At 45.7% G+C, this 21,673-nt stretch overlaps 1 protein-coding gene across 1 annotated transcript in view; it reads left to right on the plus strand.

The window, feature by feature from the left end:
• The window catches only part of Galnt17 (polypeptide N-acetylgalactosaminyltransferase 17), a 425,585-nt gene that overhangs the window by 190,116 nt on the left and 213,796 nt on the right, over positions 1-21,673 (plus strand). Inside the window, exon 3 of the mRNA XM_048433766.3 lies at positions 11,199-11,365. Coding sequence (XP_048289723.1) covers positions 11,199-11,365 — 167 coding nt within the window. The remainder of the gene's footprint in view (positions 1-11,198; positions 11,366-21,673) is intronic.

A 21,673-nucleotide genomic window follows, 5' to 3' on the forward strand; every position in this document is an offset into this window, starting at 1 on the left:
ATTCTGTAGCACTGAAGTAAAAGGTGGTTGCAACCTGCCTGACCTGGATGCTGCAACCTAACTCAGGTCCTCTGCAAAAACAGCCTATGTTCTTCAGCCCCCCTCCCACGACTTCACCAACAAGCATGGACTGTCTGTCATGTTGGTGTTTACTCAGATTTCTGTCTCTAGCTGTGGTCACAGAGGCTGATAGGTGGTGACAGGGCGTGTCTCTTCATGACACTTACGTCATGCCATGTGAACGTCTGAGACCTCGGTCAAGCATGTCAGTTCCCTGTAATTTTGCAACGAGCCTTTATCATCCATCAATTCATCTGCCCCAGTCATTTTTGCCATGATATATTGCTCATTATCACAAAGTAAGAACAGAGGCACGGGGCGTGGCTCAGTTGGGGCGAGTCTTTGCTGTGCATGCATGAGCACCTGAATTCAGATCCCCGGCATCCGCCTAAAATGTCGGGTGTGAGCACACAAACCTTTCACTCTAGTGTGTGCGATGTGGGGGTGGGGAGAAGACAGGAGGATTTCCGGAGCTTGCTGGCCACGAGCCTAGCCCCGGGTTCAGTGAGAGACGACGACTCAGGAAGGTGGGGGGGGGGGGTGACAAAGTTGGACATCTGACATTTCCTTCTGGCTCCCATGAGTGTGCATCTCCATACACACGTGTACACCACAATACATACATTCATACGCATGTGCGTGCGCAAACACACACAGACACCCACAGAGAGAAAGACAGAAAACGATACAGAAATGATGCAAATGACATAATTTCTACTTGGAGACAAAATAGTATTTGTTTTACAGTGAACATCTTATGACCATGGAGGTTCGACCGGCTTCTGCAAGGTTGTTTTTTTTTTAGTTATATCTTCTACTCGCTCATTTGTTTGCTTTGTTTTAGTCTGTTTAGCTAATAATTCTTTTTCAAAAACATTTATCTCTGTGTGTGCAAGCACACGTGCACGTGCACACATGTACATGCCTGAGAGTGCAGTGCCCACAGAGCAGAAGAAGACATTCGATCCCCGGAACCGAAGTTGCAGTGTTTGCGAGCTGCCTGATACGGGAGCTGGGAATTTTACTTGGTGCTCTTACTTTACTCGGATGCTGTTAACCGCTCAGCCATGTCTCCGGTCTTAATTATACTTCTTGAATTTTCATTTTTAAATGATGTAAGGCGGTTTTCTCTTCAGCTATTGCTGTAAATTATTTTTCATTTGTAATTTGCTGTATCTTCATTTTCTTTGAGGGGCATGAGTCTGCGCTATTATTAGCCTACTATGTTTCAACTTGGGAATTCTTTGACATCCAGAATCTGTAGATACTCATAGTTTCTCTTATATTTGGAATTCTAAACTTAGCTTTTTAAGTGTAAAATTAATCTCAGAGTGTGTTCAGAGGGTAGATGCTCATGGTTTTATCCGATAGAGACTAGAATCCCAGCAGCCTTGACAGATAAATTCTCTCCTTTGGTTTGTTGTCAGTCCTTGACATAGATTATCTGAGACGCATCTATCTCTTGGTTCTGTTTTCTCTCTCAGAACCCACGATGTAAATGAGGATAGCCTTGAACTCCAATCCTCCTGCCTCTGCCTCTAGAGTGCTGATTGCCGGTGTGCACCACCATGCCCCCTTGATGTCGTGGTGACTGTGGAACCCAGAGTTTGCTAGACAAAGAAAACGGAAAACAAATCAAACAATAAAACAACAAACCCTTTACAAAGGTTTGGATTGCATGGGAGTGGCGGAGAAGGGGCAGATTTTCTTCCGCTGAAAAGAGAGAGTTTCATGTCATGGCCTTCATTTCTGGAAGGAGCCCGGCTGGCCAAGTACGAGGCTGGCTGGGCCTTAAAGCAGGCTGTTTGTTCTCCCCAGATTGCATCATTTCTCACTGTCCCTCCAGCCCTCCTGCAGCAGCGGGGCCAACCCCTCTCCTTCCACTGGGTTTCAAAAGGTACCAGGTTAGCTGCCTCCTGGTAATGTTGGGGGCGTCTCTCTTGCCTTGAGTGTGTGGAGGTTTTCTTAGCTGTGACCTAAAACTGTCTGCATCAATTTACTCTTAATTATTTTTGCAGATTCTATTTGTGGACCACTGCTTAATAAAACTCTAGGGGTTTTCTTGTCTCTCTTTTTTACTTTGGTACGATAAAAATCAGCTGTATCAGACCCAAGTGGAACCATCTACTAAACTGAGGGTCTAGCAGCTATTCCCCCATGCCCACTGTATGCCTGTGTGTGTCCCCCATTCTCTTTCATGAGAGAGAGTGTCAACTATGGTCAGAACCCAGAATAAAGGTAAATCCACACCCTTTCATTAAAAGAAAGGAAGGGGGAAGGAAGGAAGAAAAAGAGACGGGGGAAGGAAGGAAAGAAGGAAGGAAAAGAGAGAAAGAGAGAGAGTTAGGGAGGGAGAAAAGGAAGGAAGGAAAAGAAAGAGAGAGGAAGAAAGGAAAGAAAGAAGGAAAAGAAAAAGAGAGAGGGAGGAAGGAAGGAAAGAAGAAAGGAAGAGAAAGAGAGAGAGAGAGAGAGAGAGAGAAAGAGAGAGAGAGAAAGGAAGGAATTCTGCCCATAAAGGTGTGGAAGTTTCTTACCTATGCTGGAATCTCCCACTGTACCTTAATATGGCTAAGGAGAGTTGGGTCTCTTGGATTTGGGGGCTAAAGATGCTTGTCCTGTCTTTAGAAAAGTAGCTCTTTATGATTCAGAGAAAAATACTTCCTAGGTAGCCATGGAACCAGGAAATGAGCCATCCAAAAATAAAAATACCTTGGGGGAATATTCCAGAATAAATGTTTGTAGGAACCAGGCTGGCAGGGAAGGCACGGGGCTTTGTGTGATCTTAGCATGGTGTTGCGCACCAGCAGAGGTGTTCTTTTGGTCCTGGTTCAACCCTTCCCAGCCTTCTCCAGAACTGAGCTATCTAAAGGTACCAATTCCCTCCCCAGGATGCTAAGACTAACTGCATACCCTTGTAACCTCATGCTTTAATTTCTGGAGTGTCTCTGGGGGTCCCTGGATCCTAAGATAAGCACTCATATGATGGAGTGGACTGAATTTCCATTGCTGAGAAGAGCATCACCAAGATGGATAGGGCCGACCCCGGGAGCTCTCGTGCCAGAGTAGGCCGTTTGTCAGAAGGCCTAGCTAATGAGGTATGTGGCTCCTCTGATAGGAACCATGGAGCTCCAGAGGAAATTAAACCACCCTGCAAAGGGTGCCTTCTCCCCCACCCCCCAATAATGAGAGCGCCAAGCAAGGGACAGCGCGGATCTGTGTTATTCTACCCCGTGTCTCATTTTGCAAAGTCTGCTGTTGCTAAAAATGACACTGTTCTAAGATACAGGAAAGGCTTGATGAGGAGGGAGAAGCGTAACTAGAGCGCCCGCCAGGCTGAGGGATGTACTTGACCCAAGCAGCGTGGAGCATTTGAGCCCTGATTAGTAAATCAAGAGAGACAGGCGCACGGTTGTGCCGGAGTCGTCTTTTAAGCCTGGAAGAGCTGTCACCCACATCATAACTGTGGTGGAAAATAAGTGATACCTTTGATCGAGCGAATAGCAGCTGGGGTAAATACAGAAGGGGTCGGGGGAGAGTTTTTCTTCTGCGTTTCACATGTAGTTCTGGGAAAACAAAAAGGAAAAAGAGTGATGGTTGCCCCGGAGAGAGCGAGAAGAGGATTGTGGGAAGGGATAGAAAACAGCAAAGGAGAGGCATTGGGAATCAAAATGGAGGACTAGGAACCCTGCTAGGTGTCAGGGCTTAAGGGCGGAGGGATAGGTGGATTGACTGATAGAGTATTTTAGGCAAAACGAAGTTTGTGTGCACAGAGGGGCAGCATTCCTGGGTGTAGGACTTATGTATAGGACTGGGCAGGGAGGAGAGGTGGGGCTGGAGAGAAGGGTTGGGGCTCAACCTAGGTGCTGTGTTCAGTTCCTTCTCTGTACTGTGACCAACATCTAACAGAAAGAACCAAAGAGAGGAAGGGACTGTGTTGGCTTCTGGTTGTATCAGTCGTCAACTAGAGCTTGCAGGGTGGACAGAGCACAGCGGTTCACATCACAGCAGGCAGGGAGCAGAAAGAGGATGCGGGAAGGAGCTGAGATAAAGTCTAGCTCCCTGGAACCTCAGTGACTGACCTCTCCCCTTTCACCACCTCCCTATAACACCATGCTGTCATGAATCCATGAAGGGACGAAGTCACATATTAAGTCAGAGCCTTCCTTCTAGTCTCATTCACCGTGATAAAAAGAAACCTAGAAAACAAAAAACAAACACACAAAACCAAAATGCCCAAAAGCAACAACAACAACAACAACAAACCTTAAGGCAGAAGAAATTCATATTTTCACTCCCAATTCCAGGTCACTGCCCATCACTGTGAGAAGCCTAGGCAGGAATCCGCAGCACCTAGTTGCATTGTATCCACAGCCAAGAACACAGAGAAATGAATTCATGCATCCCTTCCAGTCAGCCCACTCTCTAATTGTAGACTGTTCAGAACCCACCCTAGGGGATGGTGCTGCCCACAGTGGGCTGTGTCTTCCCGAATCAAGTAATGGCTTCGAGGCAGTCTCCCGCAGACATGCCCGCAGGCCAGCCCTGTTTGGACAATCCTTCCTTGAGACTCTCTTTCCAGATGATCCCAGGCTGTATTGAGTTGACAATTAAAACTAATCATCACACTACTGAAGCACTCCTGCTGCCACACCTTCTCTTCTGAGCTGACTGAGAGGGAGGTTTTAAGTAGGCTCCTTCAGATGGAAATACCCATCCGGAATGAGAGCTGAGCACCAGTGATCCTCTCTCTCTCTTTCTAGCTGTGGGTGCAACTGATCAACTACCTTCTGCTCCTCCTGCCATGCCCTCCCCATCATGAGAGAATATGCCAGCGAAATGTGATTAAAATAAACACCCTTGTCCTGAGGTTGCTTTCGGTAGGTAATTTAGCACAGCAGAGAAAAGAGTCACTGACCTACACACCAAGGGCTACCAGAGGGAAGGAAATACCAGAGCAGTCCCGGAATTGGAGGTCTAAGAGGGTCTCATGGGAGAAAGGAGAGAAAACTGTTAGGAAGGAACACTGTGGGGGCTGAGGTGGAGAGGAGCTGACTACAGCGTTTCTGGCATGGCAGGGAAAGCTGGCGAAGGTCAGAGGAGTGTGGAGAGAATCGCATTATAGCAACAGTAACCCTAGTAAGGTGATTCTGAATATTCCTTGGGGTGGGTCAGAGGCTCCAAAGCTCTGAGAGGAAGGAGGGGTTCCAGTGACAGTGTTTCACGAGATAGGACACTCCAGTCAGTTGCAAATCTCTCTCCCAAAGTAGAGAGCAGTGTGCTTGTCATGGCTCCTCAGAGGAAGGTGAGCAAGAGGGTGTGTGTGTGTGTGTGTGTGTGTGTGTGTGTGTGTGTAGAAAGAGAGAGAAAGAGGATAGGGTATATGTGTATATGACACACAGAGAGGCAATGTGGTATGTGTTGTGTGTGTGTGTGTGTGTGTTGAGAGAGAGAAAGAAAGAAGAAAAGGAAGTAGCAAATTGAGAGAGATGGAGAAATGGTGGTGTAAAGAGAGAGATAAGATAGACTGAGAGACAGATGGCAAGAACAGTGAAAATGGAAAGATGGAGTTGGAGAAAAAGACATAGAGAGATGTAGAAAGATGAGAAATAATGGGGGAGGGATAAAGAGATGGAGAAAAACAGGGAGGAAGGTAGAGAGAGAGATGAACAGTGGAGATACAGATGCAGAGAGAAAGGAGAGATCAAGAGATCAGACAGAATTAAAAAGGAGGGAGGGAGAAAGATGGAGCAATAGGGAGATAGAAAGAGGAGGAGAGAGGGAAGGAGGGAGGGAGGGAGGGAAGAAGGGAATGAGGGAGGAAGGGAGGGAGAAGGGGAAGATGAAGAGACAGAGAAATGGAAAGACAAAGAGGTTGGGGAAGAGAGACAGACTTCCCACCCCCTTTTCTTCCTTTTAAGACAGGATCTCATTATGTAGCCCTGAATGAACTTGAATTTACTATATAGCCCAGACTGACTTTGAACTTGTAGCTATCCTCCTGCCTTTGCCTCCAAAGTACTGGGGTTGCAGTTTCGTGCCACCATATCCATCTTGAATTAGTTTTTTTTCCCTTCTGGTTAAGTTACCATCTTGCCTTGCTTAAGTGCACATCCTTGTGTTTTGAAGCAAGATCACCATTTGTCTCTAGAACTTCTTCCGTCTTGCAACAAGAAGCTCAAAACTCACTAGAGAACTCTATTTTCTTCCATTTCTTCTGTGGTTTGCGCTGGTGATCTCTCAAAGGAGAGTCTGTGTCTAGGTCACCATCAGTGATGGGACTCTGGGCATTTTTGGTATCAGGTGAACCAAGTCCGGTGGCTTGCTTGGGAAGAGAGGAAGGAGATGGTGGTGGTTACCAGAGTTGATGGTCACATCTCAGGGTCACAACCAGAATGGACAGGGGCAATGAATGTGCACTGTTCCAGGAGTCTGTTGCCAAGTTCTTCATTGCTGCTGTTGTCCGATAATTCCATACACGTGTATAATGTCCTTTATTGACTGACTCCTTTGTCTTTTCTCTTTTCCCAATCCCACTGATTCCTGTCTTTTCCCACCCCCACAAATCCATCTCCTATTTTCATGTCTTGTTTGTTTGTTTAGCTTTTTTGTGACCCACTCCTTGTGCATGGTGAGGGGTTATTATAGGGGCTTAAGAAACCTACCAGTGTCTACACTACCAAAGAGAATGTCTCTCCCTCCAGCAGCAACCTCCTACCGCAAGCCTGTAGATCCTCAGGGAGGAGCAGGAACTTGGGAGCTCCTCCCCAATCTATGCTGGGATGTTTCCCACCTTGATCTTGTACAGGGAGTCACAGGTTCCGTGAGTTCGTGAGTGCCATGGCCATCTCCAGGGGACAGCATTTCATTATATTCTTCCACATCTTCTCTTAGCTTCTTTCTGTGCCCTTTATTTTTCCTTTAGTTTCCTTTCCCCGTGGGAACAGCCGCATTGGTAATCTATTCAACCCAGGAGTACCCCATTTCTTTTGAGAAGAGAAACTTAGTTTTTAATTTCTCTGGATCCTCCGTTAGGTCTTGGGTATCGATTAAAATTGATCCCCCCACACATGTACTCACTCATAAGTGGTTTTTAAACAAAAAGCAAAGGAAAATAGCCTACAAATCACAATCCCAGAGAATCTAGATAACAATGAGGACCTTAAGAGAGACATACATAGATCTAATCTACATGGGAAGTAGAAAAAGGCAAGATCTCCTGAGTAAATTGGGAGCATGGGGACCATGGGAAAGGCTTGAAGGGAGGGGAGAGGCAGGGAGAGGAACAGAGAAAAATGTAGAACTCAATAAAAATCAGTAAAAAAAAGAAAAAAAGAAAAAAAAGAAAAACAGAAAAAGAAAAATTGACCTCCCACTTAAGACTCTGTGCTTATTTGAATAATAGGCCCCCCTTAAGTCTCCAACATGTGAACATTTGATCCCCAGTTGGTGACTATTAGAGGAAGCTCAAGAGGAATGGCTTTCCTGGAAGCAGGATGTCACTGGGGGTAAGCTTTGAGGTTTCAAAGATTCATGCTATTTCCAACTTTCTCCACTTGCTGTTTTGTGGTCCCACATGTGAGCCCTCTCAGCTTGCTGCTCCAACCTCCTCTGCCTGCTACCACTGATGTGCCAACATGGACTCTAACCCTCTGGAACCACAAGCCTAAAATAAACTCTTTGTTTTACAAGTTGCCTTGGTCATGATGCTTTACCACAGCCATAGAAAAATAACTAATGCAGATCCCTTCCCTGCCAACCATCTGTTTACGTAAAGGACTGTTTATTGATGACTGACTAGTTATCAAAAGGAGATACATTGTTTCGGAGAAGAGATCTGAGACTGTGTTGGTACAAGTTACACCTGGCACACTCCAGGATGGATTCTGGGCTGTTTGCTGTTTGTGAGAAGTGTTTTCCATTCCCCATGCTAGTGTCTTAGATTTAGCATCACCTCTAGTTCCCTTTCTGTTGCTGAGATAAAACACCCTGACCGAAAGCAACTCTGGGGAGGAAAGGGTTACAGTCTATTGCTGTAGGGACTTAAGGCATCACATCCATAGTTAAGAGCAGTAAGAGAATAAATACATGTATCTTTGCCTGCTTACTTGCTCTCTGTTGTCTTTCTCCTCTCTTATACTATCTGGGTCTCCCTAACTAGGAAATGGTAACAGCTCAAACCATGAGACTCGATGTCTCTGTAGTCTGAATGGTGAAGTACTGGGGGATTCATAGGGAGCCATATTAGAAGGCTGAAGAAGCTGACGTCAGTGAAGGGTGGTTGCTGCCACAGTGGCCCGGCATAGATGCACTTGCTATCAAGGCATAAAGGAACGCACACAGTGATGCTTTCCCATTGGAGTTCTCTATATCCAGGCTGTTGTAGAAGGGGAAGCCAGCTCTGGGGAAGCATCTGCCCAGCAGAATGTCTCTTAGTATATCCCAGATCCAATCAAGTTAACATCAATGAACTCCATCCTGGAGTAGAACCAGACTCCACTGCTCATGGGTAGAGATGGCTCAATACAGAGAGTGCTCTGTCTTTTCCTTTTTGCCTGCAAGGACTGGAGGCTGTTAAAATAACAGACCAGCCCTGGGGAAGTGGCTCAGTTGGTAGAATGCTTGCCCAGCATGCCCAAAGCCCGAGGTACCATTCCCAGCACTACACAAACAAGGTATGACAGTGCCACCTCTAACCCTAGCGCTGGAGAGGTAGAGGCAGGAAGGTTGGACATTCAAGTTCAACTCTGGCCACCTGAGTGGCAGGAGACCCTGTATCAAAAATAATATAAAAATTAAAAATGAAGTCAAACAGGACCAAAGAAGTAAGCTCAGCTAGGCATGAGCTCCGTGGTCCCTCATCTTCAGGATGGGGAGTAATGGGCTGAGATGGAGCAGCTGCCAAGCTGCCAGACTCCCAGGCTGAGCATGCAAGAGTAAGTCCTGAGAGGCCCTCATTTCTTGGATCACCACTCAGTCAATGAGATGGCTTCCGCCAACAGCTCACAAGCCTATCAATGAATGGCCATTCGTATCCCTCCTGCGTCCCTCAGCAGTGGATTTATGGAGCCATAGCAAAAATAAGGCTGTGTGATCCATGAATCCCTGAACATTCTCCTCAGGAGGCAGGGGTGTATATCGTAAGAAAACTTTATTCTCTTCTGAAAATTGCCAGTGTGATTCATGCGGCCTGACACAGCCCAAGCTGTTCAGCATAAAGAAACAGACGTAGTTCGCCCTCCCTCCCCAGTATGTCCCTCCCACTCTATCCCTTTGTCTCATTTCCTTTGTTCAAGTCCTCCACCCTTCCGTCTATGCCCCGCGCCATCTCCTGGAAGCAGGATGAGTTGGATCTTTGTACTCCTTTTGTGTATGTACGTGTGTGTGTGTGCGCGCGCGCGAGCACGCATGTGTGTGTGTGCATGCATGCATTCACATGTACAAGTAGAGGCCAGCTATTATTTCTAGGGTGTTGTCTGTCTTGTTTATTTTATTTCCTATTTGATTTTAAAGTTTCATTATGTGAGTGCATGTTTTTGTCTCCGTGGATGTCTGTGCACCACATGCATGCCCGATGCTCTTAAAGACCAGAGAGGTGTCAGATTCCATAGAAGTAGAACGATAGACAGTTCTATGTTCACATGGTGCTGCTGGTAATCGAACCTGGCTCTTCTATAGGAGCAGACAGTGCTAGTAAGTCATCCTCCAGTGTGTGTAGGGTATATGTGTGTGTGTGTGTGTGTGTGTGTGTGTGCATAATCAGATGTGTGTGGGTTCATGTGTGTATGGTTGCACATACATGTACATCCATGTGGAGGTCCAATGTCAGGAATCATCCTCCCTTACTCTTCCACTTTATTCACTGAGGCAGGCTCTCTCAATCAATCCCAGAGCTTGCCAATGCAGCTAGTCTCTCTTGACTACTTACTCTGGAGATTCTCTGCCTTCGCCATCCATGCCTGGAATTACAGGTGCACTGCCATGCTCAGCAGGCCTTTACATGGATTCCAGTCCTCAGGCTTGTACTGCAAGTGAGCACCTTCCCAGCCCTTAGTTAGTCAGTTAGTTTGTTTTTCAAAGAGGGTTTCGTACTAGCTGGAACTCACCAAGTAGGTAGTTTGAATAGTCGATGAACCCCAGGGAACTTCCTGCCTCTGCTTCCCAGCACTGGGATTATAAGCATGGACCACCACACCAAACTTTTTTTTTTCCTTTATGTGGGTTCTGGACATTGGAGTCAGGTCCGCATGTCTGCATGGCAAGGACTTTACCAATTAAGCCATCTGTCCCCAAACTGTGGCTTGTTTTTCAAATAAACCTCTCAAGACATTCGTCTGTGGGGACTTTTCAGATTCCCACTATAACAGCACAGAAGCCTGGATGTTAGGCAGGAGGGTATAGGTGGATGTGTGCCCCATATTGGTGTTTGCTTTTTCCTTTGGAGCGATAAATTTGGGTGATGTAGGTGGGATCTTTTAACTCTTCATTGCTTGGGTTTATTTCCCAATTCTTAGAAAAGAAGACTGCAGGAAGGTCAGACACACAGCACAGTTGGTAAAGTGCTCCTGCGGTCCACTGAGACCTAGCTGCAGCCCCACGGCATGTAATCTGAGTCTGGTGGTACAGAGCTGCAATGGTAGCACCAGGGAGGGAAGACAGGGAGGAAGGCCAGTAGTGCAATGTTATCCTCGGCTTCGCGGTGAGTCTGAGGTCAGCCTGGGATACCAGAGGCCTTGTCGAAGAGACAGACAGACAGACAGACAGACAGGCACTAAGGGAGAGTGATGGTTTCTTGCCTTGTCAAAACCTGGTAAGAAATTAGCTAGAATCTTCTGTGTTCAGCCACATCTTGTGTGCGTTCCTTTTCTATTAATTTTCTTAAAGTTTCATTTCATATGTATGCATTTGTGTTCCTGAGGGGCCTGTGTGTGAGCCACATGAATGCAGGTGTCCGTGGACGCTAAGAGATGGCATCAGATCCCCCTTGAACTGAAGTTGCAGGCACTTGGGAGTAGCTCCGGGTGTAGAACCAGAACCTTGGTCTTCAGCAAGAGCAGTGCCTTTAACCTCTGAGCCATCTCTCCAGCCTCTCGAGTGCTGTCCTGCTTTCTCTGACAGCCTTCCTGTTCTCCCTTCCCCAGGTGCAAGGAGCTCAAATACTCCAAGGAGTTGCCCCAGATATCCATCATCTTCATCTTCGTGAATGAGGCCCTGTCTGTGATCCTGCGGTCAGTCCACAGTGCTGTCAATCACACACCCACACACCTGCTGAAAGAGATCATCCTGGTGGATGACAACAGTGACGAAGGTACGGGGGAGGACAGTCTGCCTGCAGGACTCCGTGCCAGCAGGAAAGAAATGCCACTTGTGTTCCCAAGGGAACCATGCTGGTGTCCATGTCTCTTGCTCCCTGGAGCATATGGGAGGAAGGGAGAGTCCTGGCAAACATGGGTACATGACTATTTGGGTCCTCAGTGGATCTGTGCTTGCTGGTTTTAACTGTCTGCTTGATACAAACTAGAATCAGCTGGTAAGAGAGTCTATTATCTAGATCAGGTTGGCGCATGGGTATATTTATGGGGCATTGTCTTGATTGTTAATTAGGAGGGTCCAGCCCATTGCAGGTGGCCTCATTCCCTAAGAAAGGGATCCTGAACTATATAAGTCAGGAGAAAAGGTCAAATGAGAACAATCAAACAATCAAACCTGCTTCCTCTCTTGACTGCGGGTAAGATGTGACTAGCCCTCTAATCTTGAATAGTGAGCCAAATAAACTGTCTTCTCCTAAATTGCTTTTTGGTCTTCAAGGTGTTTTATCACAACAGCAACAACAACAACAACAACATGGAGTTAGAACAGGCTCTTATAAAATTACTAGGTGGATGTCCATTGGGGAGAAATATTAGTAGGTAGAGTGCCTTCCCCACAAGCGTGAAGACCTTATTTTGATTTCTCAGAGTCCATGTCTTTAAAAAGCCATGTGTGGCATGTTGACACGTGCTTGTGGTGCTAACATTGCAGAGGCAGAGACAGGCAGGTCTCTGGGGCTCAGTGTCCACCCAGCTTCACCCAATCAGTGTGTGCTAAGGCAGTAAGAGACCCTGTCTCAAAAAACAAAGTGTCCAGCTCCTGAGGAATGATACCTGAGGAATGATACTGTGAGGAGTCCTATGGCCTCCACACACATTCACATATGTGGGCAAGTGCATTTGTGCACACACAACAAGTGCACACACAGGTGCAAAATTAAATAAATGGATAAATAAAGTTACCGGAGTTAATCATGATGGCCCATGATACCTCTAATCCTAGCACTTGGGAGCCTGAGGGAGGAGGATCGTGTGTTTTAGACAAAGTTGGGCTAAATGGTAAGTTTTTCTCGGCCTGGGCTACATAGTGAGACCTTACCTAAACAACAAAAGAAAACCAACCAAACAAGAGTGGATAGATCCTCAGCTTGGATCTATTAATTTCCCTTTCATGTCACCAAAAGAACACAAAGAGGAAGGTCTAAATTCTTCCGACTCCACCTTTTCCAACAACAACAAAATTGTCCTTAGAACTGGTGAGATGGTTCAGTGCTTGCTATGAAAAGTTGAAGACTTGAGTTTGATCCCTAGATTCTGCCTGTATGCAAGGCTTAGTGGTGTGCACCCATAACCCCAAGGCTGGTGGAGGCAGGAGAATCCCTGGAGCTTACTGACCAGTTAGCCTAGCTGAATCAGTAAGCTTCCAGTTCAGTGAGTGGGGAGCTCTCAAAATGAAAAGGTGAAGGCTGAAGACATTCCACCTTAATATTCATCTCTGGCCTGAACACCCCCCACCCCATGCGTGTATGTCTGTAAGTATGTCTGTGTCTGTGTGATTCTGTGTGACTTTGTGTGTGTGGTTCTGTGTGACTGTGTGTGTGTGTGTCTCTGTTAAGAACACATTTTGTTTTAGAATTCCCCCACTGGGTCACTGAGCCTAAAACGGTGGCAAGTGAAAATGAGCCGTGTCAGGTCAAAAGACCTTTTGAATTCAGTGCACCTAGAGACAGTGGGTTGATTAAAATAGAAGGCAAGCAAGAATTTTGGTATGATTACAAAACTCATAGGATGTCCTGAGACAACATCATACAAAAGTACATTGATCAGGTGTGCAGACATAGGCACTGATAATCACGCTCTTGTATCTGCTCACAATGTGCCCACCACAGGGAGAAATCCCTCTGAGCTCAGGACAGACGTGACAACTGCAGAGTGAGCCTACTGAAGGCCCAGGAGGATAATCTTCCAAGTGTTCATAGGATTAGGGGTGCCTAAGCCTCTTGCGCTGAGTAGAGAGATTACCCCACAAGGTGCTCTAGGGTTTGAAAGAAGATGAGCTCTCTTTGGTCTTTTCCGTAGCCTGATCTCCAGGAGACAGGGTCTGAATCAGCCTAGAAGCAGGGAGTTTCCCTCAGGGATACTTCAGAACTGCTGGATGATCCCCAAAGACTTGGTGAGCTGTGCTCCTGGGCTCAGTAATCTGTCTCCTCTGGGTTATCATTTAATGCATATGAATTGATCACTGAATAGATTTTAGTACTATAGTTTTCTCCCTTTACTCTTTCCTTCCCTCCCTCCCTCCCTTCCTCTCTTTTTCCTTCCCTCATTCCCTTCTTCCCTCCCTCCCTTCCTTCCTTCCTTCTTTCCTTCCTTCCTTCCTTCCTTTCTTCTTTTCTTGACAAGGTCTCATGTAGCCCAAGTTTTCCTCAAACTATGTATCTAAGGATGACCTTGAACCACTGATCCTCCTGCTTCTACCTCCCAAGTCTTGGGGTGACAGGCATATGCCAGTATACCAGTATAGGAAACTTTATGTCTTATGGTCATGGTGGTCATTTTGTGGGTGAGAGCGTGGGGATCATAGTTTAGAATCCCTGGATGAAATAACCCGTTCTTGTGCCTGTTTCTGAAGGTGCTGCTTTGGGTGGTGTTTCAGGCCTAGATAAAGCTAGTGGAGGGGTTGGTATAATGGCATAGTGGTAAAGAGCACTTGCTGCTCTTCCAGAGGACTTGAGCTCCAGTTCCAGGGGATCTGATGCCCTCTTCTGGCCTCTGTGTGCACCTGCACTCATGTGCACATACCCACATGCACACATGCAGACATACACATAATTTAAAAAAAAAACAAAGTAAATTTTCGAACTAACAAATAATCTTTACTAGAGAAGAAAAAAAGGAGAGAAGTGTTTGATTGAGTCAGACCATAAGGTTAATTCCTGTTTATCATCCTTTATTGACCTCAATGACCCAGGGGACCAGAGTCGACTATACGAATACCGTTTCTCTCTTATCATTTCTGGCTTCTAGTTCCCATATTTTCTCCACTCTACAAACACATTTTTCCTTTCACAGAATTCAGTACCCTCTCTGTTGTGTTTGTTTTAGTCAGACATTCTTCATATCTGCTCTTGTGTAGATGCCGTATATTTAATAACCCCACACACTATAATAACAATGCTAAATTCCAGCTGAGCACCAGTTGTGTGTGTGCTTGCTTAGATAAACCCTGAGCTGGATGTATGTTAAGAATCTGAGATAATGATATTTTCAAATCTCCCACAATGACTGCTGCTTTGTCATGGCTCCCGAATACTGTCTGTTTTTAGCTGTTGTTTGGTAGCTGCAGGTCTGTACCCATGGCCTTCTGTGTCCACCATAGTTTTCACCATCACAGAACGTTCTCTTGACCTTAGAAGCATTTTTTTTTCACTTCAAGTTTAGTTCTTCAAGATTCTTGGCGTTACTCTCATTTAACGTCTGTTCAAATTTGATTAAAACATTCTCTATTTCTTCCAGACTAATAATTGTTTTCTGATATTAAAGGAATAAATATTCTTTGTAAGGAAATGGAGACATATCAAAAAGCAAATATAACTGAAAAACAGATACTAACCAGAGACGAATTCATTCATACTTTCTTCCTTCTAAGTGTCGACTTAATGTAGGTAAGATCTGATAATGCAAACAGGTGAATATTCTGCTTTTTTCACTTCCTCCCTGCGGTGTTAAATGTAATCACTTCTGTTTTTATTATAAATGTGTCTACAGACATCATTGTAAGGAGGTCTGAGTGGTCCGTCGTGAAGTTAGCTGGTCTCAGGCCGTAAGTGAATATGGGAGGGGATACACAGCCCATGTTAAAGTGTTTAATTTTTTTCTTTTAAAATTTATTTACTTCATGTCTATTGATGGTTCCACTGTATGCATATCTATGCACCATGTTTGTACCTCAGGCCTCAGAGGCTAGAAGAGGGCATCAAATCCCCTAGGACTGTAGTTATAGATGGTTAGAGGGCCCTGGGACTTGAACTCAGGTCCTCTGGAAGAGTGGCCAGTGTTCATTACTGCTGAGCCATCTCTCCAACCCTGATTTAAAATTTTTAATTATATTTGATTTTTTTAGAGGTGACATGCACACATGATAATGAGTATTTGAAATCAGAGGAAACCTAAGAAACTGGTTCTCTCCTCCCAGCCTGGGACTCCCAGGGATGGAACTCAGGTTGTCAGGCCTGCCAGAAGGTGCCTTTACCCGATGGCCTATCTCTCCAGCCCAGACTGTTTTATTTTTACGTAAGGTCATTCTTCATTCAGGTTGTGCACTGACACTGTGTATTAACCTTCAATGGCTTTGTTCATCTTTTTGAGAAACTGACAGACTACCTTACCCCATATCTGTGATACGTTAAATTCAAGTTGTGTGCAATTCCTGTGCTTGATCCATCACACCAGATCACTCAAGCAAAACTAGTCAATGCTTTCTCCTCGTCGGATGCAGTTTCTGCTCCCTGACCTCATACCATTTGGTACTGAGAGCATCTTCCTCCTTAAAATAGTTCTCTTGATACACCCACACAGTTCTGATTCCATGTCAAACGTTCGTTAGCCATGTCGAGGGAATCAGACCTAGGAGAGGCCTAGGGAAGACTCCAGGAACAAGAGAAACCGAGGAAGGAGGATTGCAAGTTTAATAACACATTACCTACTGAGTTGATAATCAGCCTAGGCAAGATAGTCTTAAAAATTTGCAAAGTATAAAAGATCTTGGAATACAGATAAGCAGTAGAGCCCCTGCCTAGAATCCCCCAGTGAGGACTGGGTTGTGGCTCAGTGGTAGAGCCCCTGCCTAGAATCCCCCAGTGAGGGGCTGGGGTGTGGCTCAGGGGTAGAGCCCCTGCCTAGAATCCCCCAGTGAGGGGCTGGGGTATGGTTCAGGGGTAGAGCACCTGCCTAGAATCCCCCAGTGAGGGGCTGGGGTGTGGCTCAGTGGTAGAGCCCCTACCTAGAATCTCCCAGTGAGGGGAGGGGGTGTGGCTCAGTGGTAGAGCCCCTGCCTAGAATCCCCCAGTGAGGGGCTGGGGTGTGGCTCAGTGGTAGAGCCCCTACCTAGAATCTCCCAGTGAGGGGAGGGGGTGTGGCTCAGTGGTAGAGCCCCTGCCTAGAATCCCCCAGTGAGGGGCTGGGGTGTGGCTCAGTGGTAGGGCCCCTGCCTAGGATCCCCCAGTGAGGGGCTGGGGTGTGGCTCAGTGGTAGACAGAGAGAATTGGAGGAGACACCTAGAAGAAGTGACACCTAAGTAAGTTTACCAGAAGTTCCAAATACCTGGCCACAGAGTTGGTCTCTGCACCACTGTCATTTGGAGCTCCTTCCCCTGTCCTTCTGGTAGTTTCCTGCCTCCTCTCCAATGCTTCACCCCATGCCTGTCTTCTTCTCCACTAGTGTGCTTATACAGGTAAAGCACCACCTCTAGAAGCTTCCTGAGAGAAAGACTTCGAGGCAGAGAAAATCATTTGAGATGCAGCATAAAGATGTCGTTCTCCCTGTCTTCTGTGTGATAGGTGGTGTGGTAGAGTTAAATGTCACTTTAAGAATTTTAGTGGCTTTGCTCTGATATTTTCTTTCTGCTGTGTGTGCGTGTGTGTGTGTGCGCGCGCGTGCGTGCGTGCGTGTGTGTGTGTTTTAAAGAGGAATCAAAGATATTTTAATCCCTGATCTTTTGCACGCCCTCCCCCCTTCTTCCTCTCTGGAAGCTTGTAGAATCATTTTCTCCCTAGATCTTTGAATGTTACACACATGAACTGGTACAGGTCAGGTTTAATCCAGAAGACTGGCCCCAGTATAACTTTAGGTTACTTTTTCTTGTCCATTTTTCATGTATGCTTACACCACACACACACACACACACACACACACACACACACGCTACTTGAGTTTTGTTAACTTGACACAAACCTAGACATATCTGGGAAGAAAGTATCTTACCGAGGAAAAATGCCTGTGTAAGATGTTTTCCTAATTAGTGATTGATGGGGGGAGAGTTCAATCCATGGTGGACGGTGCCACCCCCAGGCAGGTGGTCCTGGATGGTATAAGAAAGCAGGCTCAACAAGCATGAGAGGCAAGCCAGTAAGCAGCATTCCTCCAGGTTCCTGCCTCCAGGTTCCTGCCTCCAGGTTCCTGCCTCCAGAGTCCCTTCACAAGAGCTATAAGCTGAAATAAGCCCTTTCATCCATGTGTTTCTTTTGATCAGATAGTTTTATCATATCCATGGAATCTCTAAGGCAGCACATATGTAGTGTGTGTGTGTGTGTGTGTGTGTGTGTGTGTGTGTGTGCATGCACATGCTTGCGCATGCATGTATAGGCTCAAGATTGCTGTGAGAGATCTCCCTCTACTCTCACCTTATTTATTGAGGCAGGGTCTCTCTGTCAAACCCAAAGCTAAGCTGGTTGATATGTCTCATCTCGTTAGTTTACTTCAGGGATTACCTGCCTCTGCCTTTCGGTGTCAAATTGCAGGTAGACCACCAGGGCCACCATATTGAGCTTCTGGGGAGCCCAACTCTGCTCTTCATGGGTGTGTGGCAAGCACTTTAACTTTTTAAAAATCAGTCTTCAGATTTAAAAAAAAACAGTGAATTTTATTTTCATTTGTGTGTATGTGTGTGTGCATACACATATGTCCACACTGTAGGGACCCCTGTTAGGCCCGAGAAAAGCTTCAGATGCCCTGGGTGTGGGTGTTGCAAACTTAGGTCCTCTGAAAGAGCAGCAAGGGCCCTTAACCACTGAATCAGCTCTCCAGTCCCTAAACTTTTTCCCCTCTCAGACAGGGTTTTATCCTGTACTCCAGGAAACCCTCATACTCATAGTGATCCTCCTGTCTCTCAAGCGCTGGAATGACAGGAATGTTGACTGTATCAGGTTGATTGTTTTGGTTTTGAGGATTCTCACTCTGAAACTCAGTCTGCCCTGGAACACCTGGTCTCCTCTCTCTGCCTCCTGAGCACTGGGACACAGGTGTCCATCAACACACCTAATTGGTTCGTTTGCGTGTTTTTATTAATATGTATTAACTGTATGGAGGAATGGGTTTCATTATACCATTTTCGTACACGTAAATAATATATTTTGGTGATAGTCACTGCCCTAGGACTCTTCTCACCTTCCCCTCTCCTCTTTTGCCCTCCCAACACCCCCAGGAGTCCCCCCTCTATTTGTGTCTTTCCCCACATATGAGAGATTACACCTCAACTCAACCCAGCCCATGAGCTTCTGACTGGAGCGCCTCAAGGGATGGAGAGCCCAGATTAGCCTGGCCTGCGACCATGCCCGTGAAAGATCTGTTTTGGGTGTTAATTGCTGCACAAGGGCTCAGCCCATGGTGAGAGGCACAGTCCCTAGGCAGGTGCTCCTGGACAATATAAGAAAGTTAGCCATACACAAGCCGTGGCGTGAGTCAGCACAGTGTTCCTCCACGGTTTACTTCAGGTTCATCTCTCAAATTCCCTCCCAGGATCCCTCAACAGTGAACTGTGACCTGGAAGTATAAAGCCAGCTCCTTCCTCCTCAGGAATTTTTTTTTTTTTTTTTTTTTTTTTTTTTTTGGTCAGAATGTCTTATCACAGCAACAGATAGCAAACTAGAATACTGTCTCCTTATGTGTTTTTCCTTCCCTTCTTCCTTGTCTGCTGTTGTTTCAGCCTTGGATGTCTTAGCTCAGAGGTTCTCAACCTGTGGGTCGTGACCTCTTTAGGGGGTCACATATCAGGTACACTGCATATCAGATATTTACATTATGATTCATAACAGTAGCAAAATTACAGTTATGAAGTAGCAATGAAAATAATTTTATGGTTGGGAGTCACCACAACATGAGGAACTGTATTAAAGGGCCACAGCATTAGGAGGATTGAGAATCACTAACTTTGAAACGTCCTTTTCCTCTGCTTCCTTTGCTTTTTCCTTCATTTTCTTTTTGTTCCCCTCTCTACCACTGTCTTAAACATTTCCTGCTCTCATAACGTTAGTTCCCAGTAGTCTTTTTTTTTTAATTCCCCAAAAGTTCCCTCCTGTAACATATTGTCTTGACTTAATGGAAGCAATATGTTTTCTTATTCCCTGCAGGATGGTGATAGTGTGTGTGTGTGTGCGTGTGTGTGCGTGTGTGTGTGATTTTGCTTTTAGTTTTTCTTCCTGGACAGTCCTTTTCCACGAATGGCCTTTCTCTCTCTCATCTTTACTTTTTAATCTTCTGAGTTGGCAGTGTGCCCCAGATGTCTAAGATGTCCATTGAGCCTCGTTTTCTACTCATAGTGACCCCTGAAATGACACTTGCACAACCAGGAGTTGGGTGAGGATGGAGATTTACCAATTAATGAGCACCAAAGTTCAGTGAAGGTGAGTGGAGTGCTGGAGACAGTAGCAATTGCTGTACAGCATTCTGTGCTGGTGAGCTCAACCCTTCAGACAGCTAAACTATGATCTTTCATGCTGTTTTATCGTAATTTTAATTTCTTTTCATTCTTTCTATGGTGCTGAGGATGAAATCTAAAACTTTGCTGTACCATGCCTTCAACTTCTCACAGGGAAGAGTCTAGACTAGTACTCTGCTCTGAGCCCCACCCCAGATCCTCACTAGGGAATTCTAGGCAGGGGCTCTACTACTGAGCCACACCCCAGCCCCTCACTGGGGGATTCTAGGCAGGGACTCTATTGATGAGCTACTTCTCCAACCTTGATTGTTTTTGTTCTTTTGTTGAGACAGAGTCTTACTATATAGCCCAGGCTGGCCTTGAACTCATGTGCCTCCTGCCTCAGTTTCCCTAGTGTTGGAACTTATGGATATGTCCTACCTTATCTAGTGATTATCACACATTTTATAAAGTTGATTAAACAGAATCATGGACTAGAATTTCTAAAGCTGTGAACCAAAGTAGACCTTTTCTTTCCATGTGTATAGAAAAAGATATGCATTTTATTGCCAGAAAACTGACTAACACCCTACCTGCGACCAGGCATCATCTTGTGGGTTTCTGTGATCGGGTTGGTTATATAATTTGTCACTAACACTGTCTTTAGAACAAGCACACCTGGCAGTGGGTGGCCTCTCTTGTTCAGTTGTGTTCACAAGTTGAAAGCAGTGTGGCTTGGGTTAAGAAACTTTTTTTTTTTTGAGTGGAAGGTTCTACCCTCTGGTCTTCTAGAAAGGATTTTGGGAAAACATCCACCTGGCATTGTTCGCTTTTCTTCTGGGTTTATAACTGCAGCGATAGAAGAAGCCTTATGTTTGCGGGAGATAGCATTCTCCCTGTGTGGGTGAGGCCCTGATTGACAGAGGCGGGAGATGCCCTGTTATCACACAGCTCCATGCTTGGTCAGGCACTCATCCTGTGAGCATCACCCACCTTTTCTCCTACCTGGAAAGAGCTTCCCTAATCATAAGCAATTCTTGTTGTTACTTCCAGGCAGATCACCGCAGTTTGACAGCCCCTGCTTGGTGGCTCTGTCACCATGGTTAGGTGACACATTTGCATTTACATGCTTGTGCTTTTAGGCTACATGATGAAGGAAGCAGAAAGGACCATGTATATATATCTATGAGAGGGAGAGAGAGAGAGAGAGAGAGAGAGAGAGAGAGAGAGAGAGAGAGAGAGAGACCTAGCCAAAGCCTTCTATGCCACCTGACTCTCAAAAGAAGAATAAGGGCTCAAGAGATGGCTTGGTGGTTAAGAGCACTTGCTGATCTTGCAGAGGAGCTAAAATTGAGTGGCTCACAACTACCTGTAACTCCAACTCTAGGAGATTTGACACTTTCTTCTGACCTTCATGGGCATCTGCACCCACTTGTAGGCACCCACAGACACACACACACACACACACACACACACACACACACACACACATACACACACAGAGAGAGAGAGAGAGAGAGAGATAAAAATCTTTTTTTTAAAAAAGGGAAACTGGACAAATGCAGCATAACAAACACCATTTAATTTTGAATCAAATATAAACTTGTAGGAAAAGATGAGATGATGCACTAAGGCCTATCTACCTTTACCTTAGTAATGTCTACCATTCCATTCAGGACTTCCATTGACTCAAATTTGATCTGAAACTCTCATCCTGACTTCAACTGCTCTGTGGTTGTTGTGTTTTATTTAGTTCTATTGTGGTTTTCATTTATTTGTTTTTCAATTTCTGAAGAGTAATCCCTGGGCTTTGTGAAATCCATCATTGGAAGAATCTATGCAAGTGTTCCACTGCTGAGCAATGACCCCAGCCCCTCACTGGGGGATTCTAGGC

Source organism: Myodes glareolus, chromosome 2, assembly GCF_982192425.1.
Source record: "Myodes glareolus chromosome 2, mMyoGla1.1, whole genome shotgun sequence".
Lineage (NCBI taxonomy): Eukaryota > Metazoa > Chordata > Mammalia > Rodentia > Cricetidae > Myodes > Myodes glareolus.